Source organism: Manis javanica, chromosome 1 (genome assembly GCF_040802235.1).
Source record: "Manis javanica isolate MJ-LG chromosome 1, MJ_LKY, whole genome shotgun sequence".
In the NCBI taxonomy this organism is placed as follows: Eukaryota; Metazoa; Chordata; class Mammalia; order Pholidota; family Manidae; genus Manis; species Manis javanica.
Genome location: NC_133156.1, coordinates 56161287 through 56183002, shown reverse-complemented (window position 1 = coordinate 56183002; position 21716 = coordinate 56161287). Strand labels below are relative to the sequence as shown.

The 21716-nt window shown below is 41.0% G+C and overlaps 1 protein-coding gene across 6 annotated transcripts in view; it reads right to left on the bottom strand.

Annotated features, from left to right (window-relative positions):
• Positions 1 to 585: 585 nt before the first annotated feature.
• ZNF346 (zinc finger protein 346) overlaps positions 586 to 21716 on the bottom strand; it is a 36261-nt gene continuing 15130 nt past the window's right edge. The window contains exons 2-7 of one of the 6 annotated variants that reach the window (XM_017662451.3): positions 16291 to 16394; positions 15647 to 15739; positions 13697 to 13841; positions 9661 to 9894; positions 4268 to 4361; positions 586 to 2004 (exon numbers count right to left, since the gene is read on the bottom strand). In XM_017662451.3, coding sequence (XP_017517940.1) covers positions 1917 to 2004; positions 4268 to 4361; positions 9661 to 9894; positions 13697 to 13841; positions 15647 to 15739; positions 16291 to 16394 — 758 coding nt within the window. In that variant the 3' untranslated portion in view covers positions 586 to 1916. Of the gene's footprint in view, positions 2005 to 4267; positions 4362 to 4400; positions 5489 to 9660; positions 9895 to 13696; positions 13842 to 15646; positions 15740 to 16290; positions 16395 to 21716 lie in introns of those variants that run through there. The other 5 variants (XM_017662452.3, XM_017662453.3, XM_017662456.3 and 2 more) reach the window with 5 other exon arrangements.

Genomic DNA, 21716 nt, shown 5'->3' with positions numbered 1-21716 from the left:
TCCCAGATTATTTCTGGGTCATGGAAAAGGTTTTTTTTAAGAATCACCAGGCCTACAATAGGTTTCATGGAACAACTCTATCACTATGAAGGAGCTGTGCAGGAAAAGGCCATCTCTCCCTATGCACTCTCACTCTTATTCAACAAATAGTTCATGACACCCCACACTGTACATTAGGTAAGTAGTGATTAACAAAACTATGTCTCTGCCTTGAAGGGGAGAGCTGTATTGGACACAGCCTCTATTTTGGCCCCCTGTCTCCTTTCCTGTGTTCATTATTTTTTCACATAGCAGCCAGAATGGTCCTCTCAAACAAAGTAGATTCCCAGCTTTAGCCTTCTAAAGTACCTCCATGAGGCCATCTATGACAGGGGGAGGTGGAAGAGTGGATGACATTGTATTGAGTTTAGGGCTCCTAGGAAGACTTCCACATGGTTGCCAAGCAATTAGGATATCTGTCTCCATCCCAACTCCTATTAGTATTTGGGCCCTGGGAATCTGAGTAGGGAGAAGGGTCAGGACACACATACTAGAACCAATGGCAGTATGGCCCCAAATCCCAGGTCTGTTAAGTTGCAGTCTGGCTCGTGGGAGAAATTCTTTATTTAGATGCTTCAGTGATCAAGAGACAAGAGCATAAGCACACACACATATACCTACACACAATGCAAAAAGGCATTTCACAGGCAAAGGGATAGAGAGTGGGGAGAAGAGGCCACAAGAGCAGCTAGGGGCTTCTTTGAACCAATGAAGAGGGGCCTCTAGTAGTGACACTCCCTGGAATTCCTGCTCAAAAGCTATGAGGAAAAGTACATTCCAAGCAAGTTCTGTGCCACAGAACAATAGAGTTGGAGAAATACAGGTTTGGGGCCTGAAATTTGTTTCCTCACTGCAGAAAACTGCACCCACTCTCTTTTCTTTCCTTGGGGGCCCCATCCTGTTGCCTGGCACCCAGGAATCTCCTGATGGATGATGGAGGAGGGCTAGCACCATAGCAACCTCGGCAGGTCATCAGATGCACAAGGAGTAGAGGACTAGTAGGGCTGAAGGGCAACAGTGAACCTCTGAGCTGGCTGGCACCAGATGGTTTGCCTTTAAGGATACAAAACCATCAGTGAAACTTGTATGTGGGGAGTTTTCCATGTGATCCTGGGTCAGAGCACTTCTGATGGAGGAGGGAAAGGCCCTCAGTGGAGCTTTCCATGACCCCACTGGGTGGGTACTGGGGCCTCCTCCAAACTCTAGCTTGTCCCCTGCTGCAGATCCTTAGCACCATTCAGGAACTGAGGAGAAGGGGCAGGAGGAACAGCAATGCTCTGCCCGAACCGTGTCATTGTTCCAGGAGACTTCACAGTGGGCAAAAACCTGTATAACTGACCAGAATCTGGTCCAAGGCTCAGGAAAGCCTGCGCTCTTTGGGGGAAGGGGAGTATCACATTAGCTCCAAGCTTCCATGCAGCAGCCACTTCCATCTGTCCTTTCCATCTAGGCCAAGGTCTGGTATTAAAGCTCTAGGTTTCACTGGAGGTGCCTAGAACTCAGGGAAAGCTCAGTTCTTTAGCTGCAGTGACTGGTTCAAAACTTACCTGCAGAAGAAAGGCAGGCATGGGGCCTCATGATATATGGCCCTGGGGCTGGGGAAGGGGAAAGGCCATTCTCCCAAGTATCACCCTGTAAGACCCAAAGTCCTCTCAGTATCCCTGCTTCCCTTGTCTTGACCAACAGGGCCCATTCCAAAGGGGAGGAGTAGGAGTGGATTTGCCTGGACCAATCAGAGGCTGTCTGTGGCCTACTCCTGACTCAGGCCTAGGTATTCTCCAGGTGTAAGAAAGAAGGAAGAGGGAGCCAAGGGCGACCACAGTCACAGGAAGCTGGCTCATGGCTGGTTCAACCTGGGGTGCTAAACAGAAACACCTCTAGTCTTCCAAGGCAGCTGAGTCTTTCTGAATGGACTGCCTTTGCACTGGAATCTGGCCCAGGGGTGATGCCGTTGTTTTTGGTGACCTGTAATTTGGGAAGGAATGAAGGCACATGGTCAGTCTGTGGTGGTTGTGATGATGTTCCAGGTAGTTTATTCTAATGATAGCATAGCTCTTCCATGGCATTGGAGTAGTAAGTAGGGAGTATTTCCTTTACTGAGGGCCACTGCATGCAGGCACAATGCTGGGTGCTTTGTTTCCAGCATCTAATCTCATCCTCATGGCAATTCTGCAAGGGGGGGAATAGCACTCCCATTTTACGTACAAGGAAACTAAAGTTCAGGAAGTCTAAGTGATCTGACCACAGTAAGTTTTTTAAAAGCGTGGTAGATTCAGGACTGCAGCCGTGTCTTTCCACTGCACAAAACCATTTATTCTGCCTGTGGGGCCCTACATGACCCTGGTGGTACAAAATGACTATTCCCTTCCCTTTACACCAAATCTAAAGTGGCTCTCCTGTCACTCTATATCCCACTCTCTGGGCACCTGGCACGGCCTGATGTTGTCTTGTTTGTTATGGATTTGTTTAGGGTCTGTTTCTTTGGATTAGGGTACAGCACTGGTCTGGGTTTCCATTGTAGCCCAGTGCCCAAAACAGGGTTGGCATGTGATAGGTGCTCAATAAACATTTGTTATATGAATGAAAGCTTCTATAATAGCTCCCCTTATTGGTCCTAGCACTTAACATATATTATCTCTAATTCTTACATCATCCCATTTGGAAGTAGCAGAACAAAATAAATAGACTTTGGAGTCAAAGAAGTTTGAGTTCTGGGTCTAACTCCAAGTAACTATGTGATTTTGAGTAAATCACTTAACCTGTTATTAGATTTACTTGAGTTGTAAATTAAATGAGACTGAATTAGGAGTTAAATTGTAGCAATAATCTTTCAGAAGAAGAACTAGGCACAGAGAGGTTGACTGACCCCAGGTCAGTCACAGGGCTGGAAAGTGTAGAAGAAAACAGTAAGTAATGCTAGCATTTTAGGTCTGGGTAGCCCCAGGGCAGGGCCCTGGCTGGCTCCAGGGTGTCTGCTGAAACTGTCACCAGTCAAACTGCTAGGGAGGTATGCTGTATCTGCAGTGAGACTCTGGCTGGGCTGCTGGGCTTGTGGCAAGTCCTTGTCTAGAAGAAGCCTCAAGATTCTCCCAATTAAAGACACATCTACAAATAAAGAAGATGACCTCCTGCAGTGTGGGAGAAGAGACTTCCAGCAGAGAAGAGAACCAAGGACATCTTCTACTTTATACCCTGTTTCCAACACCTTTATTTCATTCATCTCTGAGAGTAACACAGAATGAACCACCATAGTCTAAGCAAGCATTTCACCAGACTTGCCTGCCTGAAACTCAGTTTCCTCATCTATGAAAAAGGGATGATAATTCCTATCTCAGAAGGTGATGTGGCATACTGTCCATACTACACAGTTCCCTTTAGAGAGGAAGGGACAGAACTATATGGTCCTTCCCCTGCTGAGGCCTCAGCTTTTTCATATCACATGGTGCTATAGCCTCCCAGTCAGTATGATACCCTGGAGGAGCATGCTGTGGGCCAGACAAGCCTGTTTGGATTATGGCTCTGACTCATAGTATCACTTTGAGAGGTGGTTGCCTGTATCTATAAAATCAGAATAATAACTCCTTCTTTGTAGGATATTGTTGGGATTACCCAAGAGAATATGTTTGGCAATGGCCTAAAAGAGAACAGGGCTCAAAAAATGTTAATCTTTTCAAGATGACTCTCTATTTACCTCTTCCCTACAGAGCACTTCTTGCAGTTTGTAACTACTGGTTATTTACTGGCTTATTCAGAATGTAAGGTCACGACAGTAGGGACTGGCCATCTCTCAGAGGGTGTTCAATAAGTATTTGATCAATGAATGAAAAGAACATCCTCATATTTGATAATGACCTGTAGAGGGAGCACTTGCCACAAAATTGATGGTGAACGATAGGGATTTCAGGTCAGTGGTGGAAAAAAAAAAAAGGGGCTTCCCTAGTCAGACTGCTAAAGGCCAAGAAATTCAAGTACTTTCAGGAGACCTCCATGGAAATTGTCTATGTTTCTATACTAAAACCTTCAGCCCAGCAAGTCCAAAGACTGAGGAGAAGCTGGTGGGAGAGAAACTTACAGAGGAAACACTTCTTTTTCTTAAATCATTCATCTTTTGTTGACTGAAAAAAGGTTGCCAGGATTCCATTTAGCCAAGGAGTATCTGGCTTTGTTGTGATTTAGAAGTCCTGAGCTCCTGCTGCATGCCCTTGAATTTCAAAGGATGATTACTCACTGGTTCTTGTGTTTGAAGCCGCTGACATGAGCTTGGTACTGTTCTATGGAGTTCAGCACTATCTTACATGTCTTGCAGGGGTAGCCCTTCCCGGCTGAAACACATATAAAAAGTCAAGAAGCTTAGTTATCCAGTAAGAAGGGAACTGGGGGATGCTGCTTTTGACAGTATGTGCAAATGTCCTTCTGAGGATGGATGGATGGGGTGAGGTTAGGTGGCTGGCTCTGATGAGAATCCCAGAGGCCTCAATGCTCAGGGGGTACATGGTGTGTGCCTGTGTGTTCCCTGGGGTTGAGAATATCTTCATTCTCCTCTGTGCCCCCAGTCCCAGCATTGAGCCTGGTCAGAGTAGCTGTCTGTTGAGTAAATAAAAGACTCACAGAACAAAGAGGTGACATTTGGTATAACTGTCTTTCCACCTTGATGCGGTAAGTCGCCTCATTAAAGATGCCCTTCACTGAGAGATCTCTGGGAAGGTGTCACTCTCTTCCAGCTTGCGATAACAGTAATTAATGAGAACACCTATTATACATATCAATCTTTCTTTCTACCTTGGGGCTCACAGACACTCTGTCTCACTACCAGGACTACTCCAAAGACAAAGTGGTCTTTTTTCCACATGGTCTAGCAGAGTGAGCATAGGTCAGATGCCAAGGTAAGGGGCTATACTCTTGGCTCTGCCTTCATGTGACCTTGGCTAAATCCTTTCCCCTTTTCGATCCTCAGCTTTCCTCAACTATAAACCAATTATACAACTTATAACCATAGCACAGTAAAAAGCAGCTATTATTTACTAAATGCTTGATATAGGTCATGCACTTCACATAATTTTGTCTGGCCCTCACAATGATCCTGAGGATCATTATTACCATTATTCTACAGATGAAGAAAGTAAGGCATAGTCACAAAGACAAGGACACAGAGTTAGTAGGTGGCAGTTTGAGGTCTGGCTGACTACAACGCCTGTACTTACTCTAGCATGCCAGGTGCGAGCTGTACAAGAAAAGCAGCCATCACCTGACTTCAAAGTCTTCCTGGGCTGACATCTTTAGAATCATCTGCCATCCTAAAGTCTCACAGCTTTGGAGCTGAATCGCCTAAGCTCAAATTCCAGCTCTATCATTTCTTACCTGTAGGACCACTGGCCAGGTACTTAACCTCTCTGAGATTTGGTTTCCTCATTTGTAAAAGTGGGGCTTCACTGAGACTCAGGGTCCTTACCTATAAAATGAGGTTAATATTACTATCAACCTCATAAAGTTATTATTGTAATGATTCAGATAAAAGCATTTGGTACATAATAAGTGCTCAACAAATGTGAGCTTTTATCACTATTATTATTTTACTCTTATGGATTCCATGTGCCATGCTGGCAAAGAGGTAGAGAGCAACTTTAACCAACCTTCCATGGCAGCTGCAGCTACTGAGAACAACAACAATCTCCTGTACTCCAATAAGCTAGCTATTGTTCCCAGCTATGTTTGTTTCCCTCGTATCTAGGGAAGACACAACCATTTAAAGCATTTAAGGGGAAAATTATTGCTATCAGAATTCAGGTCCTACATTTAAGGCCAGATTTTGTGGTTCAGCACTAACATGGAAAGGAAGCATAATGGACTAGCAGAACCACCCTCCCCCCAAGGTCAAGAGTGGGACCTGGGCTGTGTGGGGGTGAAAACCACAAATGATTAAGTCATTGATGTCCAAATTACAAGAGCCCACTCTTAGTATCTGTTAAGCACCAGGTACCATACCAAGATTTTGGATATTTATGTCCTTCACTTCTTACAACAATCCTGCAAGAGAGGTAGTTATCTCCATTTTTCAGAGCAGGAAACAAGCTCAGAGAGGTTAAGTGGTTGACCTGGGGTCAGATCTGGGATTGGCTCTGTGGTGCGTGAAGCCTTTGTTCTTCCCTCTGTATCACAGGTCTCTGGACATGTCCCCTCTGAGGAACAAGATCTCAGCATACTATTTGCTGATCTGTAAGTCAGATTCAAGTTGTCATTTGGGGCACCTGTAGAATTCACTGGAGCTTCTAAAAGAACAGGTTTGTCCAGTACCCACACACATGAATTTTCATCTGTTTTTGTTTTACATGTTTGATATTCTCATTTACCCACGTGATTTTATGAAGCATAAGTCATTAGAGCTGATTTTTACACATCTGGCTTATTTGGAAGAAGACCTGAATCTCTTTTTACTGCCAAGCCTTTTGAAAAACCTAACACAGGCTTCTCCATTTCCTTGCCTCTCAATTACTTTGCAACCTATCCCACTATACTATACACACACACACACACACACACTCTGTCTCTCTCTCTTTCTGAGGCCATTAATGGCTTCCCTGTATCTAAATTTAATGGACAAAATGGATGCTTATGAGGTCTCATCATATTTGACCACTCAACAGCACCTGACGGAACTGGTAACTCTTCCCTCCTTCGGTCTTCCTGCCCTTGGCTTTCAGCAGGCCACACTTGAGTTTTCTCCTCTGGTGGCTCCTTCTCTATCTCTTTTGCTGTCTCCTATTTGGCCTCCACTGTTTAATAAAGGCATTCCAGAGGCTCAAGTTTTTTTTTTTACTTTCTTTTTCTTATTTTATTTTTAATTGTGGCCAAATACATGTAACAGAAAATTTACCACCATTTTAAGTATACATTTCAGTAATATCAAAGGAAAGATCTGGGTTAGAGAAACTGTGTTTCCATCATTTAAATATATTCACATTGTTGGGCAAGCAATCTCCAGAAATTTTTTATCTTCTAAAACTGAAAATCTACACCCATTAAACAATTCCCCATTCCCCTCTTCCCATAACCCTTGGCAATCACCATTCTACTCTGCTTTTATGAGTTTGATTATTCTAGATCTCTCATTTGAGTGGAATCATACAAGATTTGTCTTTTGTGACTGGCTTAGTTCACTTAGCATAATTCAAGCTTCATTCATGTTGTAGTGTGTGACAGAATTTCTATAAGGCTCAATTTCAGACCCTCAGCTCTTCCCTCTCTTAACTCTGTAAGGGATTTCATTCACATATCTGACTTCAATTACCACTTATTAGGTTAAAGCATAAGAAACTACCAATATGTAACAGTTTCTGACCTGCCAAAATGGCAATATCTCTAACACAGACCTCTATTTTGAAATCTAGACCTACATATCTAACTGCCTCTTTAACATCTCTATTTGAGTATCTCATGGGCATCTTAAACTGTAGCTGACAAAATCTGGTTATCTACCTAATTGCTTAAGATTACATTTGGGTACCATCCTTGACTGTTCCCTTTCCTTCATCTCCCACATCTGATGGCCAAGTACTGATAATTCTACTTCCTACATACCTCTTGAATCCATTTACTTCTGTTTACCTGCTCCACTTCTACTTTAATCCAGGCTCCCATCTTCTCCAGCATGAATTACTATAATAGTCCCATTGCTAGTCTCTCTCCACAACCTTTCCTCCCGATTCCAAGCCATTCTTTATTTGTCACCAGAATGATCTGATAATGCTTCAGCTGTCAATAACTTACTAATGATCTTAGGAGAAAGGCCCAAATCCTTAACATGACCTACAATGCTGTGACTGGATGCTTGTTCATCACTCCAGCATTATTTTGCCCCACACTATCCCCTTGCCTTTGGAAAGCCTTCCTTAATCCCTGCTCCTCCATCCTGTTATCTCCATAATATCTCATTTCCTTTCCTAAAGCTTGTAACACTTTTAGTTCTTTACTCAATACCTGTCTTTTCTACTAGACTCTAAGCTCCATGAGAACATGGATAATACTTTTTTTATTTACTATCATATCTACAATCCCTAGCATATATTAGGAAAGAAATCAACAAATATTTCTTGATTATATATGAATTCAACAAGATCTGAAAACCTACCCTATGTACAGGGGTTGAAGAAATTGGGGATCAATTGGGGCAGAGAAAGCAGACCTATCCTGCATAGGAGGGAAGTCCCTAAGTAGGGAGAGAACATGATAGGGTGAAGCAGAGGAAGATTCCGGTAACCTGAGGGGATGCTAAGTGCTCTGATGTCTGGAAGGATTTGGCTACCTGAATGATATGCAGGATTTAAGTTTGGCATTCTTGGATAAATAAGAGAAATGTGAGCCTCGAGTATAAAGAAGTAATGAGGGAATGACCAGGGCAGGGCTGAGTAAAGGATGGACATGCTAGCTGGAAGCTATGTTGTTTCTATTAGTCACAGGTCAAAATAGGAGGGCTTCATGAGGTAGGATTGTGAGGAGCTTGGTTCTGAAATTTCTAGATTTCTTAGCATATGAAATTGATCCTGTTAAAGGGGAAGGCATTGCCTTCTAAAGGGATCTCCCCCTTGCTTCAAAGCCACTGCTTTGCATGGGTCCTATCTGTGTCAGTCTTGCCCAAGGACTGCTTGTCTTGTATGGCTGCTTTAGGGTTTGGGGGCTGTTGGAGAGGTATGATCCCTCCCCTTGCCCACGTGTGGTCTGGAACATCTATGGCATCTGGGTTCACCTGTCTAGGATTGTGGAAAAAGCAGAGATAACTGAGCAGCAGGTTCCCTGAGGCCAAGTTGTTTACACCTGGATTCCACAGGGGCTTCAAATATTGACTGGTGCTACATATCCAGAGAATGGGGAGGAAGCCCTAAGGACCAACACCAATGCTCACATGGGGCCCATGAGATAGGAACTGTGTCAGTCTTGGTCACTACTACACCTTGATGAGGTATATATAGTATTTACTGACTGAAAGAGAAAACAATAATCTCCCCCTCTCCCACCATTATCACAGGCAATGAGTAACTTCTGTGATGGGACGGGCTCCTAACTTTTTGTGACTCATGAGATGCTGACTGGCATCTTGAGGTCAGGGAAGTACCTAATATTAGGAGTCAGAGCGGTCTCCTTCACTGTGCTCTCCCAGATACATAGGCAGGCCTCAGCTGCGGAGAGAGGAGGGGTCCTGAGGACTCTAAAACCCGGCAGAGGCTGCTAAGGCCTTCATACAAGGAATGTGGATGATGGGCAGTTTAAATTGGAGGTTGCAAACTGGTGGCCCATAGCCCAAATGTGGCTTGTAAACATGGTTGACTCACACAGGGTTTAAAAATTTTTTAATTTAGTTACAATTAAAAATTAGGGGAATTCTTATACAAATTCTGCTTTTCTTTTGAAAAACTGGAAGATATAGTAGCAACTACCTAGAGCTGCCTAGGTGAGGCATGCACTCTACAGCTGACCATATCCTCCCTGTTTTTCTTCCTGTCTGGTTTCTGCAGGCATTTGAGTTTGCAAAGCCTGTTTTAGAAGACAGAAGGAACAATAAGCACAACCTTGGTGGCCTGGGAGCCCTAGTAATCCAGCCCTGACTCAGCTGTGAGCAGGTCCCCTTACCTGATGAGTCAGTGACAGCAGGGTCTGCAAGCCGGCCATAGTGTGCCATGAGTTTGAGCTTGGTCTCCTGTTTTCTGTGTTTCTTGCCCACATAATGCTGTTGAGCCATGGCAGGATCGTTGAAAGTTGCATGGCAGAGGCTGCAGAACTTGTCTGGGTCTATCATCTCTCTGTTCTGGTGCAAGGCTAAGGTGGAGGCCACAAGGAAAGGGTTTGTAAGGCGTTTCGACAGAGCTGCGGTGAGAGAGTTCAAACAGAAACAATGAAAAAACCCAGAAGGTGACAGGTTTTCAAGTATGCTGACTGGAAAGAAAGACTGGGTCACTAATCACACTTGCAGATATGGCACTACCTGTGAAAGCATTCTCTAGTTGGGAAAACTGGGAAGAGTTGGGGGATCCCAAAGACCTGATACTTTTTGCTCAGCACCTTTAACATTAGGTACATGAATCCTGATTTTCTCACCTTCTGAGGAGGCTCTGCACTTCTGCTATCAAGTTGCCAAATTATTACAAACTAGAAATGTACACGCTTGCAGTTTTTTTATCCCTCAGAATTCCCTGCAACTTTTCGACAAGTGGGACAAAAAGTTTGGGTGTTTCATTTCCACCCTCAAAGTATCCAGTTGCAGAGCTGGGAGCCAATGCACAGATGTAGAAATTGAGGGTCTGAGGACCTGGAGGGTCATTTAGAAAAGGCTACACTGCCTTCTAGGCTGAGTAAGGGAGAGAAGAGGATGACACTGACATTTTGTTATATGCGGGCCTCAGAGCTACTCCAATAGGTAGGTATTTTGTTACATTATAGAGAGAAACTGAGGCTCAGATGGGTGAAGTGACTTGTGCAAGATCACCCAGCTAGGGTCTGGTGACCCTAAGTAGCATGCCCTCTTTGCTATGCCAGGCTGCCAAAGTGTGACAAGGCGATTTGAAGGCTACAGCTCATGCTTTCACTTTCAGAAAATATCCCTGGCTCTGGGCAATGTACTGAGTTAATCAGAGTCTAGTATGGGCATATGTGTAAGCCTATGTGTAAACAAATGTACTGATGCTGACTGCAGGCCACACAGCTGCCTTGTAAAGTGGATGACATAACTCACAAGTCCCTGTGGCTGCAATGGTGTTAACCTCATAACCACTGCATTAAAAAAGTGGCCCAGAACCCCCACAGATGGTGGAGGAGGGCGAGGCTTAGCAGCACTCAGACAGATGGCTCAGATGCTTTTTCATCCCTGCAGGACTTCAATGGGGGAAGTTTTGACAATTTTTAGCAAGCCAGAAGGAACTTACTGGCTTTCCTACAGTGGTTTTCCAGCATAGGAATCTTAATTTCCCTGGCCATTGTTTTATCAAGTTACCTGAAAAATAATGTACATATTGTAGAATGTTTAATAATATGAGAAAATATTCAGTATGTAGTAAAAAAAAAAAAAAGCAGGTTATACAGCAGTCTGTTCCTCACGTCCTCAATTCTGCAAAACAAAAACATACTGGTGATGCATGGAAAAGAGACCAAAAACAGAATAAATGTGTGCTTTTCAGTATTTTCAACTTTTCTACAATGAAAGTAGATTTCTGACATCAGAAAGGAGATTATAATGGCCTTTAACATAAACGTTATCTTTAAAAGATACTGAAAAGAAGTATGAGAGGTGAATGGTTATGTAAAGTTGGAGGAACTGCTTAATGGACAGTTTCAAAAACAATAACATCTATGGGAGCCTTCTCTCAGGAAACAGGTTGAAATATGGAAGGAGTATTCTACAGGGCTGTTCATTCTAGTGTTATTTATAAATACCAAAAAGGGGAGGAAAACTAGAATCATTAGAGGAATGGTTAAATGTGATACGATAGGATAGTACACAGTTATTAAAAATGTTTATGAAAAAAAGGTTTTTAATAACATGGAGAAATACAAATCTGATATTAAATGAAAAGTACATAAAAGAAAAGTACACATACAATATGATCACATCATTGTTAAAAATACATACACAATCTATATGTGTGTATTGGTATTTTGAAATGTCACCAATACAGTAACAGAGTTCCTCCCTTTGTGGGAGGACTTAGGTGATATTTCACTTTATTCTTTGTACCTTTTGCATTGTTTGAACTAAATTTATTCTTAATTTTATGCATTGCTTTTATAAAAACAATTAAGGTTAAAGTATTCTATGTTAATATGCACATACACATGAGTTTAATCTAGATATACAAAAAACAAATATACACACAGATATACACACATGCACTTAACAACAGATTATAGGAGAAACAGTATTCCAAAATGTTAACAGTGGTTATCTCTGAATGGTAAAATTATGGGTACTTTATCTTTCCATTTATCTATATTTTCTATATTTTCTACAACATGCTTGGATTACTTTTACATTAGAAAAATGTTTAATTTCAGAAAGTTCTAAACTCATAATAACATGGAAATGTGCTTAAACTTCAAAATTAAACGTTAAAGTGTGATACAAATGGTACATGAGCTATGATTAAAACTATATAAAACATATCTGCACATGGCAAGGATTTAAAGTGAATATGGAAAAAACTTTTAAATATGGAACCGTTAGGACCTGGCATATTCCAGGGAGTTTTCTCACTTATAGAAAGGTTAAGTCCATAAAAAGATAAATGACCTTATAAAGCTCTGTTCTTAAGTTAGTTTCCTTTGGTCTAACATTTTTCCTTTTGGTATCATGAATGGTACCAACACTGACTTGAAACAGAAGCAGTTAGTACTAGTATAACTTAATTATCAAGAAACCATATGCAAGGCCAATAACATGCTTCAGGTGGTAGATGCCTGACCAACTACTGAATTTTATAAGGGGATTCTACTCAATGGCTATGATAATGATAATACTAACAATAGCAGCAGAGATTGGTAATACTAACAATAGGTATTTACTGAGCATCTATTATGTCCTAGGTTTCTTATATACACTATTTCATCCTCACAATTTATAAAGTAGATAGTATTATCAGCATTTTACAGGTGAGGAAGCTCAGGCATGAAGAAATCATATCATCTAGATGGTAAAGGCAGCACCAGGATTTAAACCTGGGCATCTTGACTTCAAAGTCCATATTTTGTTGTTTTGTAGCATTAATAACAAGATTTGGGTGTGTTAAAAGGGTATAATTATGAGTAATTATAATTATGATTTTTTACCCTATCTGCAAAGCCTTCTAAAACACTGTTTTTGTTTTCATAATACAGTAACACAAACAGGGATAAGTATTATATATAGTGTAGTCTACTTCTTGGTCCAAAATAAAGAGAGAAGCAAAAATTATCAAGAGAAAATGAAATAGAGATCAAAGAACTTCCATTCTTTCATTCTTGACAAGCCGCAGTCAGCAGAGGTTAAAAATCTCAGACAGTCAGGAGTTAATGAGATGAAACTGAGGGCTGAGCAGCAGTGGTGACAAGATACAGGGGGCTATTTTAGAAGTCACTGCACTGGGAATGAGTTCATGGCAGCTGCAAACACAGCTTGCTGGGTAGTAGTGGCAGCACTGCTGTATTCAGCTTTGAAAGGCAAGTCCCTTCTTGTGGAAAACAGGCAGCTTTGGGGATTAAAGGAAGCAGGGTATAACCTAAGCACATGAAAAAGGTGAGAATTTAGCTTTTAATTTGGAACACATCGTAGTAAGTGCAGGTGGATGCTGAGAGGGAAAAATCTAAGTGGAAGAGGTTGTAGATAGAATGCTCTCACAGTGTGCATGGCCTGGAGGATCTCAGCACTCCTAAGTTATAATTATTCATCAGAACAAAAGCTAGGGTTAAGAAGCTTCTATAGAGAGAAATTGATGTAACTAAAGAAAGGAAGGTTAGGTGAGCACTACTCTAAGGCTGCATTTCAATGAAGCTGGGTCTACTTTGGTATTTTTAAGGGTTCTCAAAATCAGTTCAACCTCTCCAAGTCTGCAGCCCCAGTGAGCATTTCTGGGAGCACCTGGCTTTGGTGCCCTGAGGATGGGAGGGTTCCCAATATAGCACTACTCAGGAAAACCAGTACCTTCCACCTTAGTGGATTGCTGCTTCAGCTTTAAGTTCTTTGCGTGGGTCTTCCCCAGGTAGTGCGACTGGGCCACGACAGGGGAGGAAAAGGTCATGTTACAGATGGGGCAGCACTGGTTCTTGTCTTTGCTTCTGCTGCTCTTCTGGTTGGGAGAAAGAACACAGGTCTGATCATGCCACTGCCCAGCCAGAAAATCTTCAATGGTTCCCCACTGCCCATAGAACGGGTTTTCAAGGTCCACTTCACACACTAACCCCAACCTACCTTTCTGGATTCTTCTCCAGCTACTTTGTCCCAGGCTCTACTCAAAATTCCTCACTTTATTCTCTATTGCTTCCTTGCTTTACTTGGGCCCTTCCTGCTGCCTAAAATGATCTTCCTTTCTTTCCTGCCTGACATGTCTGCTTAGCTTTCAAGGACCAGTTTACATACCACCTCTTCTGGGAAATGTTTACTCAAGAAAATAATTCAGTGAGTAATTATCAAGGCACTTTGTGTGAGTATCCAGGAAAACTTAATCTTGTTCCTCCTCTGTACTCCTCCAATGCATTAAATAGATGTCTATCATACCACTTGTCACCCTAAACTGACAGTGTTATAGCGAAGGAGGCTTTTCTGTGAACTAAAGTGCAACATTTGGTCATGGACTGTTGGACTCATCTTTGTTTCCTATTCTTTGTACCCTGCTGGAAGCTAGCACACAGCAGATGCTCAGGTCTGTTGAATAAGCAGATCACTGGGTCTTACTTGTTGATTGCAATTAGCTAGAAAACAATGCATTTCAAGCCTATATTAAGGGCTCCAGCCTTTCTATGATGCCTGATCTATGAAATCTGAATAAAGTATTCATTCTAAGACAGCATTTTTCAGCTTTGGCTCTATCAACATTTTTGGGCAGGAAAATCTTTGTTGTTGGTGGTGGTCGGGGGTGGGGAAGAGGGGCCTGTGATTTCATTTGAACTACTAGGCCAACCTGAGAGCTGAAGGAACAAAGATACAAAGAGGTGAAGTGACTTGCCCAGAGTCACAGCTGATCCTGTCTTTCTGAATTCTAAATCATAAGAAGAAGGGTGGTCATAAGAAGTCTGGTGAATTTGGAGAAGGAATGAGTAAGCCCCTTCCAAACATCTGACCAATACAAATAGGAGACAGTTTGTAAATTCTTATTCATTGAGCATCTAGTAGGAATTGGAATTTTACCTCAAAATACCCTTGAGGTAGGAATTATCATCTCCATTTTATGGGTGAAATACAGAGAGGTTAAGTGATTTGCCCAAAGTCACCTAACCAGTAAGCTTCAGAGTTAGTACTGGGCCCTGATCTGCTAACTTCTCATCCCATGACTTTTGATCAGCTTCCCATGGAACAAAAATAATGGTACCCCTGATGGACTGAGATTGTTTCAGCACAATTTTCATATATTTCTAAGCCAAAAAGCACATGCATTTACATCTTAATCAGAGCAGGCATTTGGAGAGGTGTTTGTTCCACTTGTTTATTCAAAACATTCAAGTGCTGAACTCAGCCCTTTTCACCAGATTTCAAGAAATCAAGCAATCTGGCCTCCTTCCACTTCCTCTCCTTGAGTAGCAAATGGAGGACTTCTTGTCTGGCTCCAACAAACCACCTGTGGGTGGTAATGCATAACAATGGTTCTATTTCCTGAGCCCCTACTAGATGCCAGGTTCTGTGTTGGGTGCTTTTTTATAAACCTTCTCTCTTTTTAGTTTGGAAAAATCCTAAAAGGTAGTTGGTATTTGCATGTTCATTTATTTATGGAAGAAGAAATCAAGGCTCAGAGAAGTAGTAAGACTTGCTGAGGTAGAAAACAGGCCCTGGATTTGAAGGCAAGTCAGTCTGACTCGAAGCCCACACCCTTTCCACCACACCAACCTGCCTGCTGGCTTCATCAGGAAGCGAGCGGTCTCAGTGTGGCAGCTGGATTACCTGATCTGAGTCTAGCTTCTTCGTTTCCCCCTTTAATGTCTCCATTCCATGGATTGCTAGGTATCTCTTCACTTTGTTGGCATGTTTTTTGCTCTGCAAGAACCCAGGAAAAAGATCAAAGATAGCCAAATGCCATTTCATATCTAAGGCACTAAAAAACACTAGATTTTCATCTGATTCATCCTCACAGAAACTTCTGAGGAGGAAGGGTGTGAGAAGAAACCTATTTTACTGAATTCCTACTTTGTTCAAGGCACTTTGCATGCTGTCAAATCTAGACTTTATAATTTATGGGAAAATTATTATCATCTTTATCTTCTAGACAAGGAAACTGAGGCTGAAGATGGTGAAGTTTCTTGCCCAAGATGAGTAGCAGAGTTGTTTTTTTTGAACTCAGGTCTTTTTAAAGCTAAAGTGCAAACTTTCTCCTATCCTAAAATGCAAGGGAAGATAACATGATCCTGATTTGGATGGGAAAGATGAAACTCAGAAAAACTAAGTCAATCTTCAAGTCACAGTCAACACACATGGAGGAACGTTTGGGTGTGAGGAAGAAATTACACTTTACTGTGCAAGCCAGGGAGAAGTGGTGGCTTGGCACTAAGTCTGGAAAGTAAAGCAGTTCTAAAGGTACAATGGCATACCTGGTAGTGTGCCAGCTTCTGGGATTCAGAAATGAGCAAGGCGCAGCAAACCTTACACTGGGTATTGGTAAAGAGACACTGGTTCTTCTGGATCATGTGCTCCACTACAGAAAGGAAAATAAAAAATATCTGAGTTAAAAACCTGCCTTAGCAGCACTGTCTCTGAACCCTTGTAGTAGGCACAGACTAGTGGCCATACTATTATATCTTGGCAAACCTCTGTCACTCCTCCCCTATGACTTCCATGACTCACACTATGTCCTCACACTGCCTATACTATTACTTACTTTATAATTTTATGTAAGCCAACTTTATTATGGAAAATAAAATCTTTTTTCTGAGATATAATTGACATTTAACATTATATTACTTTCAGGTGTACAACAATGATTTGATATTTGTGTAAATTGTGAAATGATCACCACAAGAAGTCTAGGTAACATCCTTCGCCACAGTTGCAAATATTTTTTCTTGTGGTGAGAACTTTTCAGATTTACTCTCTTAGCAACTTTCAAATATACAATATAACATTATTAACTACAGCCATCATGCTGTACAAGTAAATTCTATTAAAAAGGAATCTTTAGACCATAAACTTAAGCAGATACCAAAAAAAATAAACATAATAAAAATGAAACAATTCTCGCTGGACACTTGTGCCAGAAGCTTAGAGCTCTCCCTTAAAAGAACAATAAGAGAGCAGCAACTGCGGGGACCAGTGTTAAGACATGGTAGCATCCGAATGAGACTTCTTCCCATAGAGAATCAGAAGGATTGAAAGACTTGAAAAAGGAATCCGTTTTTTACTTTTTGTTTGTAATAATAAATTCTGTATCTTTTTATTATTTGTGCAACATTTTCTGCGGAATTAAAAATAACTTCCAAATTTACTCCGCTAAAAGATCAAGAGCACTTCCTAATTATTTAAATTTATACTGGTACAACTATATACACAGAATTGGCTAGAAAATTCTATTTGGGTTTAGTTATTAAAAGACTAGAACAGTCTTTTTGTATGGAAAGAATGTGAGCTTCTGTTTATTAACGGAACCCTGAAAATTGGTTTTTGTTTGAATGAAAAGATTTGAAAATTTGGAGGATAAGTATCAATTAGACAATTTGAAGACGCTGCTAGATGATCTTTTATTTTCATGAAGAAAGGTAAATGAATCGTATCCTTACACAGTAAACATAAATTATCTATTACCAGTTAAACATGTGTGGTACCATTCATGGTTAGAAACTTGGATTCAAGTCCTGCTGCTGTTACTAGCTGTGTGATTTTACAGAAATTACTTAATCTCCATCCTGCAGTTTTCCTTTGTATAAAATGTGGGCACACCAGTCCCCCACTTATCTATGGTTTTGTTTTCTGCAGTTTCAGTTACCTGCAGTCAACTGTGTCTGAAAGCAGATGATCTTCCTTCTGACATATTGTCAGAAGGTAAATAGTAACCTGATGTTACATCACAGTGCCTACATCATTCACCTCACTTTATCTCATCACCAAGGTGATTTATCACCTCATATCATCACAAGAAGGGTGAGTACAGTAAATTAATATATTTTAAGAAAGATCATATTCACATACCCTTTATTACAGTACATTGTTATAACTGTTCCATATTATTATTGTTGTTAATCTCTTACTATGCCTGATTTATAAATTAAATTTTATCATAGTTATGTATGTATAGGAAAAAAGAGTATATTTAGAGTTTGGTACTATCCATCATTTTGGGCATTCACTGGGGGTCTTGGAACGTATTCCCCATGGATAAGGAAGGACTACTGTACTTGTAACATATACTCACAGAATGGATTCTCCTTGTGGTCTTCCACATAAAGTAACTTAGCACAGTGCCTGGCCTAGTACATGCTCAATCGCAATGTCATACATCAAATTTTTTTCTGGGCCCTGTGGTTCTGAGCAAATTAATTATTTTCTGTATTGTACCTATGGTGCTATTTCTTATTCTAGAACTTGGTAACTGTTAAATTTCCTCTCCCTGTCCTTGATCTGACTTTGAAACATCTAAAATCACATAACACATACAAGTTCCACATTGTAGGAAACCATGGTATTGACCTGTTCTTAATTACTGGACCCAGAGAACAAAACCTTGTCATTGGGGAAGGAGTAAAATCTTACCACAGCATGAGTTCTATAATGACACCAGTAATCTGAGGCAGGTCTAGAGTCCAGAAAACTGTGAGGGAATAGCAAGCCCATGTTTTTTATCTTGTACTCCGGACCAATAAGTGGTCAAGATTCCTTGGAGGAAGGTTCTTGGTGGGAAACTTTTAAGGTGCTTCTCTCTACTCCACAACATTCAAAGCTTATCTATGCCAGCTACTTTGGGCCAAGGCTATCTGGCTACATGTTTGCCCCTTAGGGTCTCTTTTATTTCCCTATTTTTCTCCTACAGTGCTTGGTAAATTTTTGTGAAAGCCCTTGTCTGCCTCAGCTGTGCTCAGAGAAACCAAGGGTAGGTGGTCTATGAACACATTTGAGCCAGAGCTATTTAAAGAGAGAATGAGAGGCTCCTCAGAAGGAGAAGCCCACAAGGGGAAGATGGTACCCAGGTGTCAGAGTCTGGCCATTTTCTCCACACCCAGAGGTGCTAGATTTTGTTTTATTAAAGGAGATGGAGTTCCTTTTCAAGGATATTCAGAATCTGACTCCCAAAGACCAAGCAGGGCAGGGACCATGTTATTTATGCCTTTGCATCCCAACTATCTAGTACAATACCTGACCCACAGCTGGGGGTTGGTAAATACTTGCTGAATGAATGAAATACACCTCTCTTACCTCAGAGAGTACACTCACACAGTTCATAAACATAAACATATATTCAGAATGCCTTCTATGTGCCAGCACTGGGCTTAGTGCTAGGGCCATATCAACAAGTAAGACAGAATAAGAAGTAAATAAAAAAGTAGGATAGTGACAGGGAGTGAGAAATGCTATGAAAACAAAGTAAGTGGCAGGGAATGATGGGAGCATTACAGTCAATGAAGACCATCTTAGGAGGCATCAACCATAAGAAGGTCTGTGGGAGAGTATTCCAGCCTGAAGACAGTGCCAAGTCTCTGAGGCAGGGATGAGTTTGACATGTTCAAGGAATGAAGGGAAGGCCAGTATGGCTAAGAATATGGTGAATGAGGGCAACGTGGTAGGGCAAAGTTGGAGAGACAGCATGAGGCCTACCAGATCATGTTGAATGAATATAATGCCTCATAAGCCATGATACGAACTATGGATTTTATTCTTAGTGCAATGAGAGGCAACAGGAACTGGCGTATGTTTTGAAAAGATTACTCTGATCATTGTGTCAGCAGACTCTATGGGGATAGAATGAAAGTAGGGAGAAAAGGGAGGAGGCTGTTGAAGTCTTCTAGACAATAGATGATGCCTAAGCATCATCTTTGGATTAGGCAGGTGGCAATGTAGGCAAAGAAAAGTGGATGAGGTTGGAATTATATTTTGGAAGTAGATCTGACATCCAATTTCTTAGACTGGATGTGGGGGAGTGAAGAAAATATTCTAAGATAACTGCTAGGTTTTGAACTTGAGCAACTCAACAGATGAGATGAGAACTGGAGGAAGACAGCCTTGGAGAATTTAAGACTTTTCTTTTTTTTTTTTTCCTTTAATTTTGTTTTGTTTTCTACTTTTTTTTTTTTGAGACAGCATCTCTCATATTTATTGATCAAATGGTTGTTAACAACAATAAAATTCTGTATAGGGGAGTCAATGCTCAATGCACAATCATTAATCCATCTCAAGCCTAATTCTTGTCAGTCTCCAATCTTCTGAAGTATAACGAACAAGTTCTTACATGGTGAACAAATTCTTACATAGTGAATAAGTTCTTACATGGTGAACAGTACAAGGGCAGTCATCACAGAAACTTTTGGTTTTGATCACGCATTATGAACTATAAACAATCAGGTCAAATATGAATATTTGTTTGATTTTTATACTTGATTTATATGTGGATCCCACATTTCTCCCTTTATTATTATTATTATTTTTATTTTTAATAAAATGCTGAAGTGGTAGGTAGATGCAAGATAAAGGTAGAAAACATAGTTTAGTGTTGTAAGAGAGCAATTGTAGATGATCAGGTGTGTGCCTGTAGACTATATGTTAATCCAAGCTAGACAAGGGCATTAAAACATCCACGGATGCAGAAGATTTCTCTCTAAACAGGGGGGGGGATGTTCTAAGCTTCACCACTGTTGATCCCCAATTTCTCACCTGATGGCCCCCCTGCGACTGTGCCTGTCTTAGGTTGTTCCTCCCTTGAGGAATCTTACCCGTCTCTGGCTAACCAGTCATCTTCTGGGGCCATACAGGGAGATGTAAAGTTGGTAAGTGAGAGAAAAGCCATATTGTTTGAAAAGGTTAGCTTTTTACTTCTTTGCAGATTTATGCCCTGTGGCTTCTATGCCCAGCATTTGTCTTGAGGTATCTTTACCACTTGGAGGAATTATGATACTTGGTAAATTCGATATGAGGCATGAATTCTATTTAAGGGTTGTAATTAGGAAGGAAGAAAAAAAGCTATAGAGGTAGCAGACAGAAGAAAACATGGGAGGATTGATTATTTCTTTGACATATCTTCTTGTAGAGTAACTTAAGCATGTATAGGTTTTAAACTACTAATTAAATTGTGCACACGCATTAACATAATAGGAATACAGTTACATAACCAAAGCAGATCTATAATTACCAGCCATCCCCGGTGAAGCCAAGAAAACCAGTTAGGCACCCTAGGCATTTGTGAAAATTTGTCTATGATATGATTATTGTCCAACTGCACCTGAACAGTCTGAGAGAAATCAGACAAATTAAAGTAACCCATTCCTGGGAACTGTTCACATCCCATGTTCTTTTAACAGTAGATAGTCTGTAGTTGTAAGATTTTGGAGCGCTACAACTTGCACTTCTCCTAATTCTTGGTTGAGTTCCAACAGTATAGATCCAGTCAAATTTGTTGTTTTACTGAAAGCACAGGCCAGCTTAGATATCTCCTTCATTCCAATGGCAAGTCCAGGAACTGGTGGGATGGATGCAGCTACAACTGCAGCATCGCCTGGATCTTTGTGGAGGCTTTTTGATGATCATCTTCTGGTATGACTCTTCCAGAGAGTGCTGATGTTGGAAGTTCTTCTTCATATCATATCTTAGTTCATTTTCTGGGTAGCCAAATTAGGCTTTGATCCTCTGTATAAACACAAACAGACCCTTTGCCACACTTTGATATGCCCTTTATGCCATTGTGTAGAACTCATTGGAAGTCACCACACAGGAAGTGAATTTTTTTTTTTTAAAGAGAAAGGAATATTATCAGTTAAGTGTACCTCCATAGCCAATCATCTGACACCCTTTAAGTGATCAAAATTAAGGATATTTAAAG